This window comes from Trachemys scripta, chromosome 3 (assembly GCF_013100865.1).
Source record: "Trachemys scripta elegans isolate TJP31775 chromosome 3, CAS_Tse_1.0, whole genome shotgun sequence".
Lineage (NCBI taxonomy): Eukaryota > Metazoa > Chordata > Testudines > Emydidae > Trachemys > Trachemys scripta.
In genome coordinates, this window is record NC_048300.1 from 79,330,358 (window position 1) to 79,356,665 (window position 26,308).

Consider the following 26,308-nt stretch of genomic DNA (forward strand, 5'->3'; position numbering starts at 1 on the left):
GTGGAAGTTTCCCACTGCCTGACCATAGTGACCAGTTAGATCAGTGATCACAATTCTAACCTACATCATTCACTCCAGTTCTAGACCTGTCTTTTTACACCCATGCCACTAGTTTTCATTTTCTTCTTTGGAACATTCCTAATTTCTATGTTCTTTTGACTATGTGGTAATAAAAAGTGAATGTTTAAATGCAAAATTATAAATACCACCCGAGAAACATACTGCTACAGGTACTGTTGAGGAAGGGGTATATTTATATGTAGCGGGACTGCCAAAGTTTGTGTCTCGTCCCTGGACAAACAGAATATATAAAATGTACAGGAACTAAAATGATAATTGATCCACTAGTTCTCCAACTGGGATTTTCAATGAAGGATTAATAACTCCTAAAAAATGCAATTCAGATCTTTAATGGTGTTAGCCAGATCCCCTTTGATTAAATTGTGAAAGAAACATTACTTTCTGGATGCACAGAATAATGACATACACTAGTGACAAAGTTACCAGACAGCCAATAAAGATCTTCATACTTCTATACAACCGAGCTAATGGTTTTAGAATACAAAAGAAAAGGACATTTCTGGAGTGATCTTCAGACTAAACAAGTCAATCTGTTATTGTAATAAGCCTCTTACAGCACGAATATATAAATACTAAAAAATGGTGACCTGACCAAGAGGCATTTATCTGTTTTACATCCTTTAGGAAAGACACATGGATTGATGTTAATCGGTAGATGGCTTGTTTATTGAATTCATGCAGGCCCCTTTCTTTTTGGGGGAGAGAAGAGAGATTTATTTTCATAATTTTTGAAAAACAAAGATAAAAATGAGGTATGCAACATAAGGACATATCACTTTTAGGATCAAGATGAACATTTATATGTTCTGATTTTCAATGTACAAAACCAAATTTCTACCCAAACTATGAATCATTAAAGATTGGTACTAGCAGATAAAATGAAAAATTAAACTAATCAAAAAAGGTACCATGACAACAGTGAGTGTAAAAAATACTCAATACTTATTGCTGAGAACTCAAAAATGTTAGTATTTTCGCATGTAAACAAATTTAAAAAAAAATAAATAAAAAAAAAAATCACACACCAAGGTTTGCCCATTTCTGTGCTAATATTAGCAAACAAGGATTTCAGGAAATGCTGTTAACTCAAAATGTTGTAACATGGTTTTGTTGGTTTTTGTTGTTGTTGGGGGGGAGGAGGGGATATTTGTTTAAGCGCATATGAGAGAGAATGGGTCGCATGTGGCCATGGAAAGGGCCAAATATTAGCTTCACCACACTGATAGCTTTTTTTCAGTTCAATATTTTTCCCAATACATTTATTTCAGGTGTTTTCCTGGTCATTTTCAGGTACACTATAAAAAATAAAAATCAAGCTTTAAAGCACATAGTACACTTAAATAATAGATACATTTCAAATCATTTTGAGGTAAGAGCTCAGAGTCTCATTGTGCACTTGACAAATGTTCCATTTTCAGGAAGTGCAATTATCCAACTCCAATCAGCAACACTGTCGCTACATAAATGCCAAATTCTGCTTTCAAAGGCATTTTGATGGAAGCTGCACTCAAAGAAAGGAGTAGAAATATTCTAAGAATTTTGGCCACATTAAGTTTTGAGGCATTAAAAAATAATAATTTTGAGATGTAATAGAAACCAAGTGTTTTCAAGACAGCTTCACTTGTGTTGCTAGCTGCATTAATGTTAGCTTTCTCTCACTGAAAGTCCTAATTTTTATCAAAGCTTTGTGCGTAAGCTCCATGGATTCATCCCATTTGTTTTTCTCTGGGCTTGTGTATGTCACCAAGTTCTCAGTATACTGCAATATTGACTTTAGAAACCTACAAGAAATAAAAAAAATATGAAAAAGTCATTCTTTAAAAGACTTTCTAAAAGAAAGACAGACCAGACCAGACCTTGATGATGACCAACTTGGGGCTGCTACTTTTTCCTGATTTCCTAGTCTCCCAACTATCACATGATCATTGCTACATCACTTGTCCTTTACGTACGGCAAGGTTGGGTGGAGAGAAAAAGACAGGGACAAGCAATAATTTTCGGAACTGCAGTTCATAGTAGTGCACAAAAATGCAATATTACGGGACTATAGAAATATAACAGTATATAGAGGAGTTCTCTCCTACAATTTCCTTTCTTTGGCAGCCAAACACTTTACAATGCCTGTGATCTCCATTTAAGTGTAGAGTGGAAATAATGAAGTTGATTACATGCTAAAATCAAAAGTTTATTATGTATTATTAATTTTGGGCTTGAATGTGAGACTATCCTCCTATTTGTGCCAATGGGAAGTCTAATAAAAATTGAAACTGTGGCTAGCTGAACAACATGTTGTAAACAAAGACTTTTCAGTTAGCGAGCCCCTCACCTGTCCCCCAGATTTGTACTGCAAAGACAGGGGAAACAGACTGACTACCTGATGTACCACATGCTGTTAAACCGCAATTTCAATAAGGCTACATAATGTAGACCAAAGATGTTCAAAGGAGGGTGAAAAGAGTCTATATTATTCACTTATTTTAATTAACCAACTACTATATACTCACTTTATATACTGCTGATAATCACAAGGATTCTTCTCACAAATAGTATGGATGTTAATTAGTTCCAGAATAATCAACATTAAAATCAGCCGTAACACAGGAGACAGAAATTTAATGCTAGAAATAAGCAGAAAATTGTAACAGAGGTCTTTTTAATACAAAATTGTTCTTCAGATTTCCAGTTCCACCCTAAAATGGGTATGGGGAGTGAAAGAAAAAAGTCTGAAAGATTCATTAGTGAAAAATGGAGCAAAGATCATAGCTATGAACAATTTACAAGCAAGAAAAAAGAGCCATATATGTAAGTTTCCAGAGGGGAAAAAAATGTGTCAAGATAGGGTTATGGTCAGTGCTGAATTTATAATGAAAGAGGTGCTGGGGCTCAAGCAAGTTTTTTACATTCATAACTGATGTGACAAGCCCAGAGGTCCCGGGGCTACGAACTGCCAAGCCTAGAGGTGCTGGGGCTCAGCCCTGGCAAAAATTAAGTACTGGTTATGGTTGAGAGTACATAATAATTTACGTTAATACACATTTTTAGTGACACCATTAAATAAATAAATATATATTATATATCAGGCATTTTAGCATTTGTAATCCCAGATAAAATTAAAATTTTTAACTTTTTAGAATTTTCATTTCCCTGATCCCACTCATATAAAGTTTAATCATAGACCCCAAGAAATACTGCTGGTTAGGTGTTACATTAATGGAATCCTAGCCATTACTCCTGATCTGGCCAGCATCCTACTCGATAAAATGTTGAGAGAAGCATTGATAAGATGGGGACAACCGCTGTAATTCAGTTTTAACAGACTGGAAGTTTCACTTTTTCCCCTCTCCTTTCCTTTTTTAGTGCTTAGGTTCATCCAAGAGAACAAACTACAAAAACCAAACATTTAAATTACCTTTTTATTTGGACCCTAATAATCCAGGCCAGACAAGAGAAAAATGTTAAAGATATCCAAATAAATTATTCTCCGATTTGAGTTTTACTTGCATTAATATACTGGTGTATAATGGAAATTATGGAAGATTCTTAACTCTAAGTAGACCAATGACACACAAACCTAGTTAGTTTTAACATTGTATAAGCAGAATATGGAAGAGTACACATGCAGAGTAAATGGAAAGAAGTGTTCAGTTACTCTGTTAAATCCACTCTTAAAATTACCCCTTCATCTCCAAAAAAAGGGGAAAAAAACGTAACCAACCTGTGTAACATTCGTAGATAGTTATGCCTCTGTCGTGAACGCAGTATCTTGTTTATCCACTGTGTGTATCTCATTTCAGTGCTGGCAATAACTTGATCTGACACTTGATGGCACTGTGTGCTTATCTTACGGAACACAACCAATATTTCCAGTACAGAACGTGGGCAGTATAGGGTACAAATGTGCGTACTACAGAGTTCAACCAGTAGCCTATAAAACAGGAAATATTTCTGTTTCAGTTTTTGTTAGCAGGGTTTAAAAACTTAAAGATTTCACAACCATTCCAGTGTAGCCTGAGCTAAAAAAATTCTAACCCAGATGTTTTGGAAACAGATTTACTCTGTCTCCTTATGAAACAAGAATCTATTTAGCATGAGTGATTTGTATTCTCTCTCACGTTACTGTAAGTAATATCATATCACTAGAAGTTTGAAATGTTTCTCATTCCAGGCCAGAGCAGTAAAGAAATAAATACCACAATATACAAAACTGGCCAAAAATATACAATATACACTAATGAAACGGGTGGTGTCTCTCACTAATTATAGTTCAGTCCACAATAGACCGGTGTCCAAAACAAAACACCATGAGCTGAATAGTAGCAGTACACCAAGAACTAGTCTTAACATTTCACAAAATACTAGTTTCAATCAACACCACACTAGATTAGGCTTCATTAAGAGATATTAAAATGCCAACATGTGCTGTCATCTTTATATATACTAGTCAGCTAATACTAAGTATGTCACAATTCTTGATGGCCACATCACTTCAAATGGTTTGTTTTTAAGGGAGAATTTATTTAAAAAAAAAAAAATGAACAAGCAAGATATTTTGCCATGCCAGACATAATGGTCGTAAGTGTAAAAAAACCTTAAACAGTATTAAGAAGCCTCCTACTTTAATGCTTTAAAAGGGATTTTAGTGCTTGTGAAAAGTGACATTAACAGCAGTGGAAAACAAAAGTCTACCTATAAATTATGTAAACTAAAGGCAACAGAAGAGCCATCTTCAACATGCTATCCTTCCCACATGCAATGAGCCTGATGCAAATGAGAAGGGAAAGCAGTTTTGTTTTTAAATATATTAATTAAATCAGTGGACTCTTTGAGACTGCCAGCAAGGATGCATTTCACATCAGTGGCGTTGACTATTGTACTGAATTAGACACTTATCCTGTACAAACCAGATTAAGTCCATCAGTTCATTAACAAGCTCACTGAAGAGCCATCACGAGGAAATGACTGTACGTCACTGATTGAAATCCAGCCCAGGGTGGTAAAGAAAGACTCTATGCAAACTCTTAAGGGGGCTTTTAAAAATGTGAAATGAAAGAAGTTTCAAAATTGAAACTGAAGTAACGTGAGCTATATTTAGACCTCCTGAAATCTCAGAAACAAAAATATATAGCAAATCTCAGCTTCTACTTCAAAGACTCAAGAAATGTAAGTCTGGCTAGTAGAGAAGTATGTAGAGGTAGATTAACACTTTAATGTCATGCACACCTGTAACACCAATCACAATGCTAAGACTAAAATTTCTAGTGCAGTATTGTACAGTACCATAAAGCAGACTGAAGGTAATTTAGTCAAGTTATTGTAATAAAGTTCTTGTGCATCTGTAACTATTTTGCTTCCCCATGTCTGAAATACAAGCATGGTTGTTTCTTCAAGTTGCACTGCAAAGCAACAAGATTACAACAGCTTTCTGAACCTCTCCCCTTCATTCTGGGGACAGTTCTCTGTTGAATCCTAAAGACCTTTAGACTGAGGAAACTACAATTCCATACAAACACATGCGATGGTTCCTTCAACAATGCTTTCTATAGATAAGGGAAGGAACACTTGGGCAGCGAGCTCTCATTAGTGTCCCACATTCCTTTTATTTCCAGAAGTAAATTGTATTAAGGCGTAGACTCAAGAGTGGGGGAACATTAAACTTACTTCTCACTTAAAAGATTATTCATTAGATCATCTAAAATGTAGCAATTCTGGGGCAAATGGTGTTGCAACTGAGAGAGGATTTCTGTAGTCACAGAAATACAAGGACTAGTTTCTGCACTTCTTTCCAACCTTAAAAACAAAGACAAAAATTACTTTCAGAATCTTTCACAAAAATAAAGAAGTGTGTACAGTTTACATGTTAACACAATTAATTGAAGCAAAAGCTATTTTGTCACAGCCATTTATCTACATGCCCACTACTACCTTGTAATCCTTTGGCTCCTTTCCTTCTATTTTACAAGCAAATTCTTGGGTTCTCCATCTCGAAAGCAACGTCCTTTCAGTCTCTTCAGCCTCCCTATGCATCATCATCATCCTATCTCCTTACTTTCTTTTCCACAATCCTACAGCGTACCAAATACTTTCATTATGTACAGTCAGACTTCCTATCTTCCACCTCCTCAGGTTCCCTGCCTTCTGTCCCTTCCATATCTCCAAAACTGCCCCATAAAAATCAATAATGGCCACCTCCATGTCAAGTTCAGGAGAATTTCTCATTCTTCTTAATCTCTCTGTTTTTATACGGTCTCCCATCACTGTGGTATCCAAGCTTCTACCATGAGAAGTGATTTTTTTTTTGGTCTTCACAGCTGATTGCCTCTCCTTCTTCATCCCTACTCTTCTTCGGTCCTCTGGGCTCCCTCTCTACTTTGCTAGCAGCTCCATCAATATCTCTTAGGGAAGGAGCAGCCACCAATCTGTTGGCATCCTTCAGGCTTCTGCTGCATTCTCTACTTGTACTATAGTCCTAGCAATCTGATCATTTGCATCATTTCAGCTCTCACTATGCCAATGACATCGAAGTCTTGTTCCCCACTCCTACACGGCCTTGTAACTTTGTGAGACACCTACTCAAGCATTCCACAATCATCTCAAACTCTGTTATTTCAAAACAAAGCTGAATTCAATAGAAACCTCCATTTTTAGTTTAAACAAAGCTGCCACAGAATTCCAGGCTGCTGTACCAGATTGCTGTAATATACAGGAAATCCTGCTGCAGAATTTAGGTCCCACTTGCTGTGGAGAACACAGTGCCTTATAAGTATGGTTTCACGGTATGATTGTTTTTTTTAATGGATCAGGCATACCCTGGAATTTCTTGAATTTGCTCTTCAGGCACTATAGGAAGCTCAGGCCATGAACTAATGCTCTTCATACACTTCAGCACCTAGGAAGTCAAAATACACCTTAATAAAGCCAAACTTCAATACAAGATATAGCCCATATGACATACCTTGCAACAGCAACATATTTTACTATTTAAATTTTCTAAAATCTCTGTAACTTTTAAGTCATTCGCTCAGTAGTTACAATTAAGGTATGTATGTTCAAGACATAAGGGTGGAAAGTCCTAAAATAAATGAAAAGTTCATGCCACAACATAAGCTTAAACTGCAGCCATTTCTTACTTTCCCCATTGTTTAATATGAAAGAATTAATCAGTACTATCACTGTAATGTACTTCATATCCTCACTAACTTAAAAAGTTTGTAAGAAGGAACTGTCTAATACAGACCCAACTCAATAAAGAGAGAGAGACTATCAAGCCGTTCAGTGGTTCTCATATTGCAATCTGCAGATTACTCTCGGGGCACTGTGCTCAGGGGGGCACCACTCTGTGCTTCTGGGGTAGGGGTGCCCCTCCTCCCACTGACTTGCTCCACTGCTGCTCGCGCCTCTTTCCCCCCCATGAAGCTGCCCCTGGCCAAGCTGCTCCGGACCAATTAAAACTGCGATTAATCATGACTTTTTTTAATCTTGTGATTAATCATGATTCATTTTTTTAATCATTTGATACCCCAAATATAGAGCGACATCTCTTACTAATTTTAGTCTAATCCAGGACCTCTATGGTTTCCAAAAGTTTTTTTGACCAACTTAAAAAAAAAAAAAAAAAGCCTCACTAGGCAAAGGTAGCTGTAGAAGTCATAGAAATGTAGAGCTGGAAGGGACCTCAAGAGGTCACACAGTCCAGCTCCCAGCACTGAGGCAGGGCCAAGGACACCTAGATCATCCCTGGCAGATATTTGTCTAACCTGTTCTTAAAAGCTTTCAATGACAGGGATTCTACAACCTCTCTTGGGAAGCCTATTCCAGTACTTAACTATCCTTATAGTTAGAAAGCTTTTCCCTAATATCTAACTCGAGCCTCCATCAAGAAAAGAAAATAAACTGCATGGGTAGATAAAGTTTAACTTCCCTCAAAAGCCTAATAGTTATTCAGGACTATCAAAGCAAAAAGACAACAGTTAAACAATTTTTTTAAAATGTATGGAATGTTTACCCTCCCTGTCATATCCACATACCTGTTTCTTAAGTCGGGCAATTGGATGAAACCGAGAACGGTAGCAATTTGCACAGCTGATCAGTGGTTTAATGGCTGTGTGCTCCTAGTTTACAAAAATAAATGATAAAATATGTACTAATTTTAAAAAACAGATCCTGATCCTGTAAAAACTTATACACACGCTTAACTTTAGACATGAGACAGTCTCGTTGACTTCAAAAGGGACTAGTTATATATGTTCAATTAAATGTGTCAAAGTGAAGGAACAAGACACTAATTAGTATATTAGGTGTTCAGTAATTTTTTTTTTTGCTTTGTTTTTTTTAAATCTATAAAATTGTGTGTAAAAAAAGCTCCAATCTCCACTGGAATAGGACATGTTGTACTTTGACGATCTAGTAAAATGAGCTATAGCTAATAAATGGAGGTTTGGCTAATAGAGCTTACATTAATATATTGAATTTAGGGAAAGTAATCCTAAATATCAATAGGAAATTGGGAGGAACATACTTATTGACCATTAACACTGAAATACATGTGTTGGTAGATAATACAACTGGACATGGCTCAATACAGTACATGGCCAAAACCACATTTCCATTACTGTACCAAGTTCACATTCATAGTTGTATTCAGTCAGATTTTATCTCCATAACTGATTCAGCCACACTTTAGTGTGGGCACTTTTAAGTACTTCAATGGAAGATACTGATAAACTGGAGGTAATTCGGAGTTGACCTAACAGGGAGATAAACAGCAAGGTGGAGAGAACAAAATGATAGTCTTAAATTAAATATATATAGTTTAGGTAAAAAATTAAGCAGTGCAAGTACAGCGAGAAGAAACAAAATATTAACAAGGAGGGGTGAAAAGAACAAACCAGGTTCAATTCAGGAAGGGCAATATTGGGGACAGTTTATCTGTGTTTCATTTCAGTATTACAGAGCAATGCTAGAAAATATTTAAAGCTTAGTATCCACCCACAAAAAGGTGCTGAGGGTTAAAAACAATTAAGAAAGGTGTAGCCCATAAATGGTTTTAAAATCATATTTAGCATCCAAATGATTATACATTGTTCCACTTGCACAATACCAGCTCCTACCTTAAAAGCTGTGAGCTCCTCCACTTCTGAAAATCTGCATAAAAGTGTAACTGAAAATGCAAGTATCTGATTGGCTATTTCTCTTGGAAACTCATGTAAGTTGATCTCTCCATGGCTTAAATGATCTCTTACACGTGGACCCTCTTGATGGTTCAAGAAATCCCAAAGGAATTCCTGTGGAATCATGTGTGGACAAAACTAAGTAAATAGCACAATTCTACAGAAACCCTAATAAGCATGCAATTCTTGGGGCACAAAAGGCACTTAGGCCCATATGAAATGGAGCACTTAGAGGGGCAAGAGGAACACCTCTTAAAAAAAGGCAACTCCCATTTTGGGAAAGGTCTGAGGAGAGGTGAAAGAAAAAAAAAAACACAACACTAACCCACAATCAACAAAAATAGCTGAAAATGACTAAATTTAAGCAAAGACTCCTGAGTCTATACTTTATAGCTCTGGCAGAATGGAACTGAGGATCAGAAACAATGAAGTAGTCTGGATGGCAATATGATAAACAATGGTTAAAAGGAATAAAAAGTCAAGATGTTCATAATAAATAGCCACCTTTCTATAAAAAAAAAAATTCCTGCTGGCAGTGAGTTTCTTGATGCCAGGTAATAAAGCCAACTCCCTACAAAAACAGATGTTCTCAAGTTAGGTTTCCTTTTCCACTTCAAAATTCTGTGCTGTTTTAGTTAATCTTATATTATATGCCAAGTATTATTTTGCCTTTTTCATACTGAAGCCAGATCAGGGGCACTGGACTGTAAGCTCCTGGGGATGTGATCTTCTTATGTCTAAAGAATCTATTACACTCTTAACACCATCAATTATAAATGTATTGCTAAATAAAAAGCACTTAATACACTTACCATTGAAGGCTCTCCAAGAATTAGAGGAAGCTGATTGATCTCTTTATCATTCAGCTGTTTTGTTAGCATCTAGAAAAAAAGCATTTGAAATTGAAGACAACTTAAATGTTGAACAAACCCAAAGTTATAAAGCTAAATGAAAAATACTGACTATAGTAGTAAGCCATCCATAACATTAAACTAGCACCAAATCTCCATCCCCTGTTTTATTTAGCAGTGATGGACAATATGGGATAACAAAATATTTTGGCTTTTGGAGAGTCAAATAGGAAAGAAATGTGTTATTATAGGCTGCTTGCTTCGGTGTACGTTTGCATTTATTTCAAACAGGTGATCCTATGCAGATAAAAGAGCATATTTTGTTTTTATTAGTGACAAAAAATAAAGCTGTTTACAAGAACTTAAGTTACCACCTAGTTATCACCTACTCATCAAATAAGTAACAGGGACATACAAAATACTGCACTCTCCAACTTTGGATTCTGTATTCCATTCTGTGGCAGCTTTTGGGACCAAGCTACTTTCCTGATTTTATGTACTGCAAAACCACTGTGCTTTGGAAATAGATCAATGTTTATGGGGTTAATAAAGAGGACTGAAAGAATTCTAGTTCATAGAAACTCTTGATTCCAAACAAACTTGCTGATCTTGGATCAAAAAAGTTCAGTGTAAGTGCTGTATTTTAGTATGGTCACTACCAAAATAGTGGCTCCATAGCTCTTCTTCTTTGAAGTAGAATATTGGATATTAACCTCCTATACCTTCCTAAAATGTACCAAATCCCATTCAATATAGGTAAGAGAGTCTCAACAGTTTAATTAAAAAAATGTGTTCTACCTCAACTGGGGAAAAATCATCATGTGTGTCCAACATGGTGGGAAAGGCTTTACTGATCATTAGTACTAAAAAGTGAGTGTAAATATACATAAAAACAATCATGAAGTTACAATGTAGATCAATACCAAACATTGCACGTTAGTCATGATCTCTCATTAAGGATTATAATTTATTGTTTGTATCAAGCCCCAAGGACTGGTGAGATAATATTCCTTCTTTGTACATCACTGCTTCAGTCACACTTAGAATACTCTGTACACTTCGGAGCACTTTAATGAAAAATAAATATTGATAAGATGGGGGAAATTTAGAGTTGGGATACCAAGAAGATAAAGGACCAGGAGGAAAATACAAAGAAGTGTACACTGAGGAGCTGCCAGGAGTTTATAGATGTTGTAGTGAGTCTTATTTTTCTGTCTCTGCCACCTGAGGTCTGTGAAATCTTTTCTCAACTTCAAAAAGTTCATGGAATTATCTTTATTTTCAAAAGACTTCAGCCAGGTCCATTTGTAGGATAGGCATTAGTATCTTTAAATTTATTTTAGTATATTTAAGGCAACAACATCATTCCATCTTTTTCTGTGCTTGAATTCTATAAATACTTTACTGTAAAGAAATAACACATGTTCAAATATTCCAGAAGATTTTACAGATAACTTACCTCATCAAAAGTGGTATAAAGAGAAGATGACTACAATAGAAAAAAATATCACAGTAATTCCATTTTCAGAAACAAAAAGCGGTGATACCAACTGCACTTACATATTGAATTTTTATCTAATTACCATGACAAACCAGAGTTGCTATATATGTGACACTCTAAAAAGGCATATCAGAAGTCTGTAAAAAGATCAAACTATACTGTCCACCTAAAAGCTACTTGTTTAAGTATAATATTAAACTATTTTAGGACATGTTTGAAGCTTGTTATTAGTAATATATCATAATAAAGGTACCACGATCATAAAAAAAACCCTACCTCAGCAGTTAGCAGTCTATTTGGACACTTATTAACTGTGGCGAAGAGCAACCTAAGTCCAGTTTCCAGCTGAGGGAGTAACAGTATAACACAGTCAGCATACCTGCAAAATTAGAGGAATGCATGTAAGATTTTAGTATTTTTCTTTAAACACACACTGATCTTTGTGGAAGCTATAACTGTACATAAGCACTTGTTAAAATCTGTATTACAGTGGTACACTGGGCACCCAATCAAGATCAGGGTCAATTGTGCTGGGTGCTGTACAAACATACAATAAGTGACAAACCCTGCCAAGAAAATAGCTTATAATCTAAATAAAGACATGATGTGACAGGTTGGTGTAGCATATAATGGGAAGGGAAGACAGAACTAAAATTGCATATGATTACAGATCCGCAAACGTGCAAAATTTGCAGATTTCAATTTTTTTTTCAATTAATTTATTATAATGCTCTGTTTCTTGGTCTCAATTTTCTGTGATTGTCATATAAACTCTTACGCTGACTTCAAAGTCTAGTTTAGAATTCTAGCTGTCACTTGTCTATTGAAGAGGTCTGCTATTCTCTCATACAAGGGTTTCACATAAAAAAGTGTAATATTTAATTCTGACTTTATGCTGCATTCTAATGAAAACAGAATTTAATGCAAATACAAGTAAAACTGAATGCCAGCTCCATGAATTGTACACTTGCATGAGGCTAGTCTAATACATTTAGATGCCATTAATGCTTCTGGTTCATAAAGCCTTGCAAGCTAACAGATTATTCCATAAATAACGGATGCCTACAGTAAAAAAATCATTTTGAAATAAGGAAAAAAAATGAAGGAAAATGTAATAGTGCAGTTCTGTTACCTGTGTTGCCTGAAAGCTGTTAGTGCAGCAACCCAAAATGGTAACACTGTTTTTAATACAAAACTGGATATCTTTGCTAGTTCCTCAGTTAAGGAAAGTGCTTCATGATTAATATCTACAAATCAGCAAAAACATTTGTTTAAATTAACAATATATACTGAAATGTAGAGAGTTAGACTTACTGAAGAGGAATTATTCAAAGCACTTCATTCAAAAATACAAATTATTTCTGCTTAATCTGTAGAAAGATCTAACAGCTATTCAGTTATTTGGTTAAGCCTTTTAACATCAACTAAATAAAGCTGTACTGTTAAAAACATTTAAGCTCAAAAATTGAGAAAACTGATAATAAGATGCATTACCGGTCAGCTGTTGTACATGACAGACTTAAATAAGGCATGAATTTTAAAAACTGGTTTGCTGCCTATTGGCAAGACTAGCCCTCCACAGCAAGATTGATCTGAGTTCTGTGGCACTATGGTGGAAGTTCTGCATCACCTTCAGATAAATTTAGAAAGTGTAGCTTTTATTATTCATTTAATTTCATTAAGAGTCAGTATAGAACCCCTGATGATAGTTTAATATTAATTAAATTTTGTGCTGTCCCTACATTGTCATTTTTCTGTGTTCCTCAGATTGTCGTTTTTAGGTTTCAGAGTTGACAACTCATCACGATAAATGCCTCTCAAAGCCATTGTATCAGGCAACCTGGACACACAGACATCACTGCATTGCCTTGCATTACGTTCACATTATGAAGCTTTCCGCTGTAACCATAAGGACTAGAAATAATTTCCTTTCTAAAAGAAATCTTAGATTCTGAAGCACAATGATATGGCAAAGGACAAATTCAGAAGCAGTTTAGAATTTCATAATACAGGAGGGCTGAATGTTGGGCTGGATTTTGCCTTCAGAGGCCTGGTCTTGGTTCCACCAGCAGAATGAGAGTCCAGCTGGAAGTGGGTCAATGTAGCACAAAAGTGTCCATAGCCCCCATTAAGCTGAAGGCCTTGGAGCATACTGGTGCACCCACAGAGTGGGAGGCATTGCCCAAGGAGGGACATAGCTAGGGGATCCAAGAGATTCCCCTCAGGCAGCCTCTACTAGCCAGGTTTCTAGAGATTCTCAGCTAAATAAATAAATAAATAAAAGATGCTAGTCTCTGGCAGAAGCCCCAGGATTTGGCCGCAGTAGCACTATACCTTGCCCTCCCTCAGGACTGAATCTCCAGTTGGGTGCAGAATGAAGCCCTTCACCAGCCCACGTGGGTGAATGAAACACCAACTCTGCAAAGAGTTAAAAACTTTGCAGAGGTAAAGTAGGAGATTCTTTATTACACAGATTGTACTTTCATTATCAACAGATTAGAGCATGTACTATAACCCTTATAAAAAAACTTAAACTTCATGGGCTTAAATGCCCAATTTAGATTTTAGACATTCTTTTTCCAGGTATTTACATATATTTATTTACACTCTATTAAGTATATTAAAAATATTTCTGCAATTTACTTTCTTCATTTAACAGCGGTACACACAGATGTCTTAATTAAGGGCTCAATCCTAGGACTGTGGAACAGCCATTGTTTCCAATGCTGGGTTTTGAGTTTACAAAGAATTCAGGAGCCAATCTTAGAATGTCACAGCTTGTTAACAATCAGATACTTGCCTGGAAAAATGTCCAACTCCTTTAAGTTAGTGAAGGCTATATAAGGTCGATGTACTAAAATGGTTTCAGTTTGCAATAGGTATATCTTTAGCAACTGGCCCAATCCTGCAGTTAAAATAAGCAGCATAGAGCAATATCTAGGGGAAATACCACAACATGTTAGAAGAGAGACTGTACATATATTCCAGAAAAACTGATGTTTGTGGAACGGGGACATTCCGAAGAAATCTCCATACACAAGATCTTGAGATCATTGCCTTTTTAAAACAACAGATCCAATCCTCCCGCTCTCCCCGTCACCTGAATGCGAACACCCAACATCTGATTAGGTGAAAGAAAATTTTAAAAATTTTAAAAACCCACTCTCTAGCTGGGTCTATTAGCTTTTCTATCTACCCCATTTCCGTACCTTTTGCACTTGCTTATTCCCACTGCTGCTCTAACACACAAGGCATCAGGTTTCCCCAAAACAGCACTGACTCACTCACTTCCCTATCAGCACAATTAAATATTTTAAACTCAAAGTTTAATACCAAAGCAAAAACAGCTCCTGAATGAATTCCCCACTCACCCAAATACAAAATGAAACTTGACTAGCCAACTGAGACATATCTGGAGCAGAGCTGGGAAAACCGTTGGCCATGGCAGTGTTATTACAAAGCAACAGTTTTAAAAAATAAAATAGTGAAGTGCTGCCATGAGTTTCCCCTGCGCTCTGCCCTGCCTCCATTCAACCACAAATACAGATTCTGTTCACTAGTTTCATTTAGGGTTGAAATACTCAGTTGGAAGTGGATTGATGAAAAACAAGTGTTCAGAAAACCAATAGCCAGAAGACTGGAGGAAAATATATCAGTTTTTAATTTCAAGAGAGAGCTATTGGTTATGCTGAATGTTCCTCTACAGCTTGCAGCCTGACAGGCAAAAAAGAGACATTTGGAAACACTTCACTGGTAACTTACTTTGCAGGAATTTCTTGAGGGGAAGCAAATCCATGCCACAAAATGTTACGGAGATTTAGACCATATGGAGACCCAATGAATACTCTTAGCACATTCATCTAATTGGGATAGAGGATAATTACTAAGTAAGGTAATATATATTTCACCTTTTGTATGCCTTTCTCCTGCTAGAAAATTTGAGAGACTATTTTAGCTGTTATTAATATCGTCAAGTGTCCTTAAGCTTAGCCGCATCAAGCTGATCAATCATGGATTACAACAAAAGCCACAAAAATAATTCACTTGTGATGCATGGCACACTCTAAAAGAAGGTTTTTTTTTCCTGTTTTGTTTGTACATTACTCAGTTTATGTAAAAAAAAGAAAAAAAAATAGGAACAGCCAGTCTATCACAAAAGTTACAAACTATGCTGGATCAGGAAGAACAAACAAATGGGATCAAATTTTGCTCTATTTTCTAAAGAGTATAAATCCCCAATAATTTCATATACATCAATACATTTATACTAATGTAACACAGCAGAACTTGGCCCAAGAGTTGGAACTTCTTTAGTCAGGTTGGATTTTCCAGATTCAGATCCACAAGAGAAAAAAAAAAAATCTCAAATTCTGCTGGTTGTTTATTTGTGAAACTTGAATTACACAGACTATCTAAACCCAAAGATCATCCTTATGAAATGTATGTTATATATTAGTTTAAACTACTGTATAAAGACACAAACACACTAAACTTCTAAAGCAGTATCAAATAACTCATGTCTGTCTTTCCCATTATCTATTTTTAGAAGTGTAAGTTCTTTGAGCAGAAACTGTAACTTCTCTCCTGTTCACGTAAAAAGCCTAGCATGATGTAAGCACTATCGGAAAAATACCATCCCCTTTTTTTTGGCCAACTGCTTTGCATAACTATGAAAAATACCACTTCTGGGAACTTTAGAAGGCATTTCACAACAACATAGTGGCAAATTCTTTTAAAACTAAGCTGTTCTGACGCAACCTCTTCTAGCTTGCATTGGACTATTATAGTTTGTAACATTGCATTCTAGAAGCCAAAGACCTAAAATGTTTAAATTTCTGTAATGTCTGATGTTAATTTTCACATATGTAGATTTTTGGTTGGAGACTATACAGAATATAAAAGTATTAATACAGTATATGTATATCACCATAAAAATGTATTTCCACTTAAGATTAAAATTTTAGCTAGCATTCTTGCACTATTCCCTCCCTGAGTCGACTACTTGCTATATTAAGTAACATTTGGAAAGGTATATCAACTGTGTACATACTACAGTATTTACAAACTCTTGTTTAACTTAAGTTGTAGTTTGCTTGGAACCTAGACATCTTATAAAAGGGCAATGCACCTCACGTGCAGTAAGAGCGGACTTCAAAAAACATACTCACCACAGATTGTCCAAAGACTGCAGCAAGCTCCTGAGATGCAAGCAAATCTCTTAAAAGGAATGGAGAGTCCTTACCAATTAGTAAGAAAACCTAAAAAAAAAAAATCAAAGCAGGATATTGTGAAATAAAGATAGATATGTCCCAATATATCAAATATTTTAAATATTTCAAGTATACAACTATTTCTACATCCATACTCAGTTCAACTAATAAAACATTTAAAAAAACCTCTACTTTGAAGTTTCATGAGATGATAAAAAAGGACAAATTGGAATAAGAAATTCTATCATGAGTCAAATCAACTAAATCATAGAATCTTACATAGCTAGTTTCTCTGATTCCAGTGCCACTTTAATTCCAGTACTAGAAAGAAGATAGAGCCATGGCAAGAAGCTTAGTGGAGAGAATGTAGGGTACAAAAAAAGGGGTGGGGTGCAGAGGAGCCTCAACAGTGGGTTTAAGTCCACAATCCAATGGCATTTACTGGAAAAGGCTACGTAAGGCTCATGAATTAGAACATTGTTGAGGATCTGCTATAAGGGTCAAATGTAGTCACCCAGTCCCATGAAGAGCCACTAACCATCTACAAATCAGATCATATGCCTAATTTTTTCATTTCTCCAATACTGGAAGCCAAGACTGGATTTTTGATGCAGTAAAGAAATCGAAGAATTCTTCAAACAGAGACCATCTTTTCTCTAGACATTATTCCAGGAACACAGGCCAGGAGTTGTGAACTTTTACTACCGAGAAATTAAATTTTAGGATACAAGGGCAAAAGCCGTGCAACAAAGACATCATTCCTTGTTCTTAAAGGCCACTTTGGCCAAAAGATAGAACAAAATCGTTCTAAACTAGAGAGTACCATAAAGGAATTTGCATGAAAAGCAAAGCCAAAGGAGTAAAATTACTTCTGTTTCATGCAGAAATTGACTGCAAGCAGCCCAACACTCTACAGTACGCTACAAAATAAGAAACCTGGAGACGCAGGAGACAAGCTTCCAGTTAGTGAACAGATTTTATTTTCAGGCTTTCAAGGGTCATACAGAGAAAGAGGTTGGGGGGCTTTTAAGTCAGAAAAAAATGTTACTGTTCTAACATCCTTAACTAATTAGTCAGTCTCCTTTAACCTTGTAATTAGGTCAAGAACAGAAGTTACCAGCTGGCATCCAGATTTCAAGACAGTATATGAGGCTTATATCTTACATGCCGCCCTATCTATTAACATATACTACAGAATCCTAGTTTCAACTATAGTAAAATCTGCAAGCACATATCTTTGCTTCTTAAATCAAAACTTCAGCACAACCTTAACTGTTTGCACTTACATCACCCAAGGCTCGCTCCAGACACGATGTTAGTTTCATTAAGCTAAGTGCAATTGCTGTAGCTTCCATGCTATCCAGTGCAGCAAACACTTCAAGAAGTAGCTGTGAGGTTAGAAGAGAGGGGAAAAGTTATGTTTCCCACTATCAATGCACTAACATAAAAACTGAAGAAAGCTGTCAAACTTTACATACAAATATGGTTAGCTGAAATGAAGTCTCCCAAGTGTTTCTCAGTGATTTCCCTCTCCCTCCCCACTCATATACAAATATATAAAGACTTCTCTGTCCATGAAACCAGATTGCAGAAAAAGTTGGCAAGATCACCACCTACAGAATAATTTAAACTCTCTGTTCATGCAGTACCCAGCCTTTGATTTCTGACAGAGAAAAACAATTCAACAAAAGAAGGACCCTTACAGAGAAGCAAACAAACATATTAGGCTTCACAGAAAAGCAAAGACAGTCCTACTCATCCGTGGGCACAGGCCAAAAACATTTAATAGATTTTTTTTATTGTGATAACATGGATAAATTGTAGCGTATTTCAGCATAGTTCTTATCCTATTACTTCATAGGATGCCAATTAGTTTCAAATTCTGAAAGCTACAGAGGGTAATTTGCTTTGCTGTTTACTTTTGTGTAATCTGGTCCCAAACTCTTCAGACAGCTGCATAATTTAAAATATTTACTGCCAATATTAGTTTTCGTACCTCTGTACAGTTTGTCCACTGGAACCACAATGAATACTGAACTTCAAATTGTTCCATGGTCAGGGATTGTAGATGCAAATGAACAGATTCACATAAAGGTCCTAACAGCTGCACACTTTTTATATAATCCACATTTTGATCTTAAAATTAAAAATAAAAGGGTGGTCAGAGCAGCGAATTTCAAAAGGTCCACTGTCTCAAAACCTATGGAGAACGAAACTTGTTCTCATCAGGCTATATGTTTTAAAAATCAAAAGTCCCTCTCACCCTACACAGATTATTCTGCCAGGACAACAGGACACTTGTAGAAGATGGAAAATTAAGTTATAATGGAAAATAAGAGTAAGTACCTATCCTAAATAAGGAAAGGTAAAAATTTTTGTTTGTTTTTTTAATTTAAGGTATACAAGCTAAAGGGATTTTTTTAAAGCCCTGTTCCAATGGAAGTTGGAAAAACTCATTCATATGAGAAAAAAATACTTCCAGATACTTGTCTTACCTAACAACCTGAAATACAGGTAGTTGCTTCTCTCTTTCCTACATACTCTAATGAGATTTCCTGTTTGACAGTTATCATGAATGTCATATATTCTAATATTTTGCTTTTATGTTTTACAGATAAAAACAATAACTTTAAACAGAGTGTTTCCCTAACATGGGCTCAGACAATTTCTTAGGTATCAAAACATCATGTGCTTGCAAAATGCAGGAGTAGAAAGGGAAACTGAGCTTGCAAAACCTAGTTTTAAGTGATTTCATAAAGGTCACAGAGATGGGAATAGAACCCAGAACTCCTAGCCCCATGCCTTAACTACAGGACCATCATTTTTGGAAGGCCAGTACATTCACCCATAAGTATAAAGTGGCAAAGTGGCCAAGTGACCTAGAAGAGAGAAGTTGTATGTAACATGGCAATATATAAAGTTGCTCAACAAAATATTTGTTACAAAAATAAATGGTGCACAAGTTAAAGATGTACTGCAGAGGGCCGAGTAGAATAGTGTTTTATAATGCACTTGCCTATCATCTCTACCAACTCCACTACAGAAACAAGTAATAATATCTTGCATAAATAACATTAGAAAATGAATCATAAAACCACCATATGAGTTGGTATAATTGGCAGCCTCTCAAGCAAAGGCTGGAATGATAGCTATGCTGGGATAAGGATAGAAGTTTAGTGACAAAGCTGTACAGGTTGCCTGCTACAGGTCCTGCTGACCAGATTCCTAGCTCATGTAAGTTGGTGAAACTCCACTGACTTAAATGGAAAAATGTCTGAGGATATGGCCCAGTACATGTACTTTTTCTTAGCGTTATATCATCTCTCCTCTTTAGGATGAAGTTAGTATTCCATCCCCATGGGGGAAAAATAGCGTGCCTTGTAAGCTGTACTCACATACGTAACTACTAAATATGACAGAGGCAGACAACATAACTTCTCTCGTTTCTATCATCCCTGGAAGCAAGTGACAGCATTTGTGCTGCAGCAGATTTGTCAAATGAAAATTCAGCAGGTTCACCTTGTCGCTCATTTTTCATTGTGGCTAAAGTATTATAAAATGCTTTAGAGAGAAATACTACCTCTATATACCTGGTGTTCTAGGAATCAGCACAGCAGGGAGTAACAATCAAAGGGCAGGTGTCAGAGTGTTTTAGATTTCGTGCAAGAGGGGTAACAAAGAAAAATAAGATCATCTGGGTGGGAGGGGAAATCCACAAGAGAGGTGATTTTTAAACTTATTCTCTCTGTACCAATTGATTTTTCATCCAGCCACCGTGATTAAAAAAAAAAAAAAAAAATCATAATATTTAAAGTATATATTCAATGTTTTGGTTTTTACCATTTCAATGGGGTTTTGTGTTTATCCTCCTTCCCCAATAAGATTTAAAGCTCTTTTTAAAAGTGAATTCTGTAACACAACCTATGATGCAGCTGTTGCTGTACTATAATACAGTGTCCTAACCATGGTAGGTCTACCTCAAACTGCATTGTGTTTTTGCTTTCAGACTCATAACACACAATAGATCTAAAGCAAACACTGACCTGATTCACGGTAATGCACAAGCTCTGTGATTGTTCTCCAACATACTTCACCATTTTCAGACACAATACTATTAACAGAATGGCTGTCTTCTATCTCAAATCCAAGTTTGCAAACCATATAATGCACTGCAGGGGAAAGACAGGTGGTGACTGGGTCAGCTAGTGACATCTGGAACACAAAACAAAGGGTACTTCCTATTACCATATAAAACAAGAAAGTCACTACTTAGTGAAACTGTAATCTAAAGTGTGTGTTTACAATTGTGTTCAACATGGTAATCCAACTAAAGTCCATTCAATACTATAATCAGAGGCATCATTTCAGAAAAAAATTGGGGGAGGGAGAGACAGCAAGGTTGTGTCAGCATAGGAAAGTTATATGTGATTACATTATGCCCTGGGAGGGGCCAACAAGTGGAGCATATAGATGTATGAAAAATCTGGGTGGAGGGCAAACCCCAAGTTCTGGGACAATAACTGCCCCCCTTCCCTCAATAGCAAAGGATTCTGTAATACAAGTTCCCACCACATATGTGAGAGCAGAAAAACACAGGATGGTGAGGTTGTAGAAGGGGGGGGGGGGGCTTGCAAACTTTTTGGCCTGAGGGCCGCATCGGGTTTCGTAAATTGTATGGAGGGCCTGTTAGGTGAGGGGGTCATGTCCTGGCCCCCCCCCCCTACCTGCCCCCCCCCCAGGACTCCTGCCCCATCCAACCTCCCCCCATTCCCTGACGACCCTTCTGGGACCCCTGCCCTATCCACACACCCTCGCTTCCTGTCCCCTGACTGCCCCCAGAACCCCTGCTGCCCATCCAACCCCTGCTCCTTCCTGGCTGACCCCCCCAGGACCCCTTCCCCCATTCAACCCCCCGTTTCTCCCCTGACCACCATCCACACCCTCGCTCCCTGACCACCACCCCGAACTCCATTCCCTCTATCCAACCCCGCCCTGCTCCTCTTACCGCGCTGCCTGGAGCATCGGTGGCTGGCGGCGCTACAGCCGTGCCGCCCGGCTGGAGCTGGGCCATGCTGCCGCTGTCACCACACAGGACAGAGCAACCGGTCAGGCCGGGCTCTGCAGCTGCGCTGCCCCAGGAGCTCACAGCCCCACCGCCCAGAGTTGCGTCAGTGGCGGAGTGAGCGAGCTGAGGCTGCCGGCGAGGTGGGACAGCCTCCCGGGCCAGGAGCTCGGGGGCTGGGCAGGATGGTCCCACGGGGGCCGTAGTTTGACCACCCCTGTTGTAGAAGGAGAAAAAAGAAATAGTGTATTTGCATCATCTTCTCACACTTCAGAATAGAACTCCTGAATGGGATCTTTCTTCTGTAAGGTGTGACGAAAGGAGACTAAAGAAAAGAGCAACCATCCATTTCAACATCTCCTGCTTACCTTCTGGATTTCTGTGGGAATTAATACAGCTTGAAGCATTGTTTACAAGGGGTGAAACCATAGGCTCTGAAGTTCCTTTGAGAAAATAAGTCTCTTGCAGGATTTACATGCTCCACAGTGAGGGACGGGAATGACAAATTCTATGCATAAACAGCTTCCAAACCACTATAAACAGAAAAATGAAGTTATTCCAAAGCAGAAGTATAAATCCAATTAAGTTTAAATTAACAATGGAAGTGCTGAAACTTGTATTGAAGAGTGCACTGAACTATGAAAAATGAGCAGTCTGACAGGAAATGAAGTAGTAAATGTCCAAATGTCTACCCACAAGTGACCCACATACATTCAGGTTTTACCTGAAGACATATAGATTCACTTGTGATATTTGTTTAGATACATCTTGTGCCTATCTTAAGTTCTAAACACCACATGCTTAAAAAAAAAAAATCTGATGTTTTTTAATCCAACAGTTCAAATCCAAGCACACAATCTCTCTCTTAGCAGGCTCATCACAAGAAGAAATTAAAAAAGCACTCTTCTGAGCCCCAAGACTCCCATTACTAAGTATCTTCTTACCGTCCCCCACATATCAACCCACATTTTCCCTAAGTGCTACAAAAATAGGAGTATTTTAATTAGGCTTTCAGAAGGCCTTTGACAAGGTCTCTCACAAGATGCTACTAAAGAAACTAGTCATGGACTCAGAAGAATAGTATTGCCATGGATGAAAAATGACCAAGACAAAAGACAAAGTAGACAAATGGCCAATTTTCATCATGGCAATAGTTTACCAAGTTTCCATATTAGGTCCAGTGTTGGTTAACATATTTATTAATTATGTGGGAAAGGGGGAATAAGGAGTGAGAAAGCAAAGTCTGCACATAACACAGAGTTAAAATCCAGAAATGACTGAGGAACTTCACCATACTAGGTAAATGGACAACGTGATGGTAGATGAATTTCAATGTTACAAGAAGAACGTAATGTACATTGGAAGGAAATATTCAAACTAACAGACCTTACAGGATTCTGTAATATTTTAGTCTAATCCTGGTTACTGGGCTCAATGCAAGGATAAGTGAATTGGGTTTAGTGCCCTGTGATGTGCAGGTCAGACTAGATTATTAATACAATCTGGTGGTCCATTCTGGCCTTAAACTCTATAATCAGAGGCATAGAAAAACTCTCCTATGAAGACATTGAAAAGATTAAGATATTTCCTTTAGCAAGGAAATGAACAAAAGTGGGTCTGATAAAAATATATAAAATAATTAATAGGGGTGAGAAACTACTAACTAGGAGCTACATGAGAAAGACCCCGCTACCAAAAGGAGACATTCCGGAAAATGAAAGATGGCAAATTCAAAACTGATAATTAGATCATGGAACTCACTGTCATGGGATATTGACCCTTATCAATCTTTCTTAAGGCCAAACATTTAGTAACAAGAATACCAAGTTATAACAATTATTGCAAACAGTTCTAGAAGGGATTAAAATCTCATGGTTCATGTTTTAAACTGCTCTTTTGCTATTAGGATGAGACTTTCATGGGGACCGATTATTCCATATCTGCTTACTGGGGGTACTGGCTTCCCCCCGCCCCCCATTAGGCATCTGCTGCTGGCCACTCTCAGAAACAGGATACTGGACTAGATGGACAATTAGTCTAGTCCAATATGGCAATTCCTATAGTTCCAACTAAATCAGAGGCAAATGTGGCAAACATTTGATTTTGTTTGGGAAAAGGGGTGACAGATTTTAAAAGATTTATTAATTATAAAAATTAAACATACAAAAATATTGCCATACACTGTTTTACATATATTGTTTGAGAACTGTACTTACAATTAGTAAATCAACAGGAAACACACACACACAGGTGATAGAAGTTTACTATGCTGTATATTAACTTCATTATATTTTTCCCTTAGAGAGCCAGGCAATAAAAGTTACCAGGCTGAACCATTTTCTGCACGTACTTTAAACAGTAAAAAGTCCACTTTAGCTCGTATAGAGGGTTCTTTCATGTCTGGAGAATAGTTTCAGATAGATGGCTCCTAGAAGTCCAGGCTTCTAGTACTTGAAACTAGTATGGGAAATTCATGTATTATGCATGGCCAGAAGGGAGGGTATCCAATAAAAATTCCTTCCTCATATAAGAAGAGAGTAAGGAATTGACGCACGTTTATTTGTGCTTCTAGGCTTTTCTCTAGATGTTTAAGAAGTTATTTTCTCCCCACTCCTCTGTAGACAAAATGTAGGGCAAAGGCAGCAAGTAGCCTGTAAACACCTCCCACCTTGCTTAAAGGTACTTTTGTTCACTCTCATATATGTGCTTGCCAAGAAAAACTTCTGCTCTTTTCTTCTTTCTTCAGCCCTCTGTCCCAGCATATACCCCAATATATTCACCCCAGAGTTAACCCTTGCTATTACCCAAGTTTTAACCCAATGCTCTTATGGTTCATACACAAGAACTTTTTACTTGAGTTTGGAGGTGCTTTCTTCCCCAGCTAGCTAGCACAGCTGGGTTAGAGTCCAAGTTCTGATTTAACTCTGGCTGGAACCCATACACTTTAGAGTGAGGACAAGCAAAATCACACTAGTGCTGATAATTATCCAATGCTTTCCCACAGTTCCTCCTGAAGGATAGACAAGTTTTCCCACAACTGACTGGGAAAGAATTCTAGAGCACCTTGTTACAAAGAACGGTGGCATATGCTGCTGACACACAAAGGCAAGTCCAGAAACAGTGACATGGTAATTTGGGCATAGCTTTGCAGTGGTGATGCTCACACCCACTTTAGGGTAAACTAGGTTCAAATCACTCTGCAGTGAAGATATACCCAGTAAAGCAATAGGTAATGGCCGCTTTATCCCAGTCATGTCAACTTTATTGGGCCTTCCACCAGTGCTACTGAATGTCCAGCTGAATCTAAGGAAGGACAGCCAAACAGATGACAGACCCTCCAAAGGTGTGTTGTTCTAAGAGTGGCTCATTCCTTAAAGTAAGTGAGGAAAAAATAAAAGGGCCACTTCCTCAGAAAAGGACAGAATCTTTCACTATAAGGCTCTAACTGACCAAAATTCCTAGAAGCACTCTCTAAACATATGGTAAGTTCAGAAGCAATCTATCCAGTGGTAGTATATTTATTTTCCTGAAACATTAACTTTCTGTACTACTAGATGACACACTGTTAAGAAGTGTACTTAGCAGACTACATTTTACCTTGTGCATTTTTCCTACACACTTTATTCATTTTAAGTATATTAAAAATGAAAGCTGCTCCCTATGCTCACTTTAATGTAGTATTTAACAATGTAAGTCAAAGTCCGGTTTCCTTGAAGTGACATATGCTCCTCACCAAGTCAGGACCTGCTATGTCTCAAACTAGCCCAGTTTAAGCATCACGGAGATATCCCGATATGATCTCTCCTAGGGTTAGACTGTCAATCTCTCAAGGAGTTTAGTGTCTGTTTCACTGACACCCACAGAGCGCTGAAAAAACGCTTTAACCACCAGCTAAGAAACTAACCCCCGAGGGGACCCGCGTCCCAGGGAGCGAGACGGCGGCGCAGCACCTTTATGGCCAGTGTCACACACACGAGCTCCACCCCCAATAGATCCGGTTAAGCGGGCCGCGGGACTGAGCACGGCGACAGTTTCCTGGAAGCAGGAGCCGTTATCCCGGCCGGGGCTGCCGCCTGGATCCAATCCCGGCCGGAACCCCACGCCCAGCCCACACGGGGGGCAGCGAGGCTGACAGCGGGAGACTCCAGCCGGGGCCACCCAAGAGATCGGGGGCAGGGGCGTGAAGCACGTTACCCCCAGCGGGGAAGGGCGCGTCGCTGTATTTCAGCTTCCCTCCCCCGCTCGGGGCATCCAGGGCGAAGGCATCGCCCGCCCCAGCCCGCGCGGAACCCACGCTCCGAAAAGGCGCCGCGCCTCCTCCCGCCCGGACCGCGCGCAGCTACCTCGCCTACTTCCGCCTTCCTCTCCTGCCGTCTCACAACCAGTGACGCTCTGCGCAGCCAATGACGACATCACGGCACGTGCGGGAAAGCCTC

General features: G+C 38.0%; 1 protein-coding gene across 8 annotated transcripts; it reads right to left on the minus strand.

Annotated features, from left to right (window-relative positions):
• Positions 1-394: 394 nt before the first annotated feature.
• On the minus strand, positions 395-26,291 carry ERMARD (ER membrane associated RNA degradation). Of its 8 annotated transcripts, XM_034765167.1 has the most exons (20): positions 25,541-25,758; positions 22,241-22,405; positions 21,816-22,089; positions 20,854-21,022; positions 18,807-18,946; positions 18,097-18,198; positions 16,769-16,858; positions 15,363-15,460; positions 14,401-14,537; positions 12,733-12,847; positions 11,877-11,979; positions 11,559-11,588; positions 10,061-10,129; positions 9,189-9,362; positions 8,106-8,189; positions 6,888-6,967; positions 5,740-5,868; positions 3,797-4,006; positions 2,586-2,699; positions 395-1,862 (listed from the first exon to the last, which is right to left on the minus strand). In XM_034765167.1, the coding sequence occupies exons 3-20, from the start codon at positions 21,879-21,881 to the stop codon at positions 1,688-1,690; spliced, it is 2,085 nt and encodes a 694-aa protein (XP_034621058.1). In that variant the 5' UTR covers positions 21,882-22,089; positions 22,241-22,405; positions 25,541-25,758; the 3' UTR covers positions 395-1,687. The 8 variants fall into 8 exon arrangements, with proteins under 8 accessions (XP_034621058.1, XP_034621061.1, XP_034621062.1 ...); XM_034765170.1 differs by lacking the exons at positions 21,816-22,089; positions 25,541-25,758 and adding an exon at positions 26,216-26,291 and having other exon boundaries at positions 20,854-20,979; XM_034765171.1 differs by lacking the exons at positions 21,816-22,089; positions 25,541-25,758 and adding an exon at positions 25,823-25,959 and having other exon boundaries at positions 20,854-20,979.
• Positions 26,292-26,308: the final 17 nt, after the last annotated feature.

Bases quoted from the DNA above. Each gene is read 5' to 3' on its own strand.
- ERMARD (XM_034765167.1), bottom strand. From the start codon at position 21,881: ATGGCCCAGCTCCAGCCGGGCGGCACGGCTGTAGCGCCGCCAGCCACC. The intron at 10,130-11,558 runs GTAAGTTATCTG...CTTTTTTTCTAG, and splicing joins TTTATACCACTTTTGATGAG to ATGCTAACAAAACAGCTGAA. The intron at 8,190-9,188 runs GTAGGAGCTGGT...TTTGTAAACTAG, and splicing joins AGGAGCTCACAGCTTTTAAG to GAGCACACAGCCATTAAACC.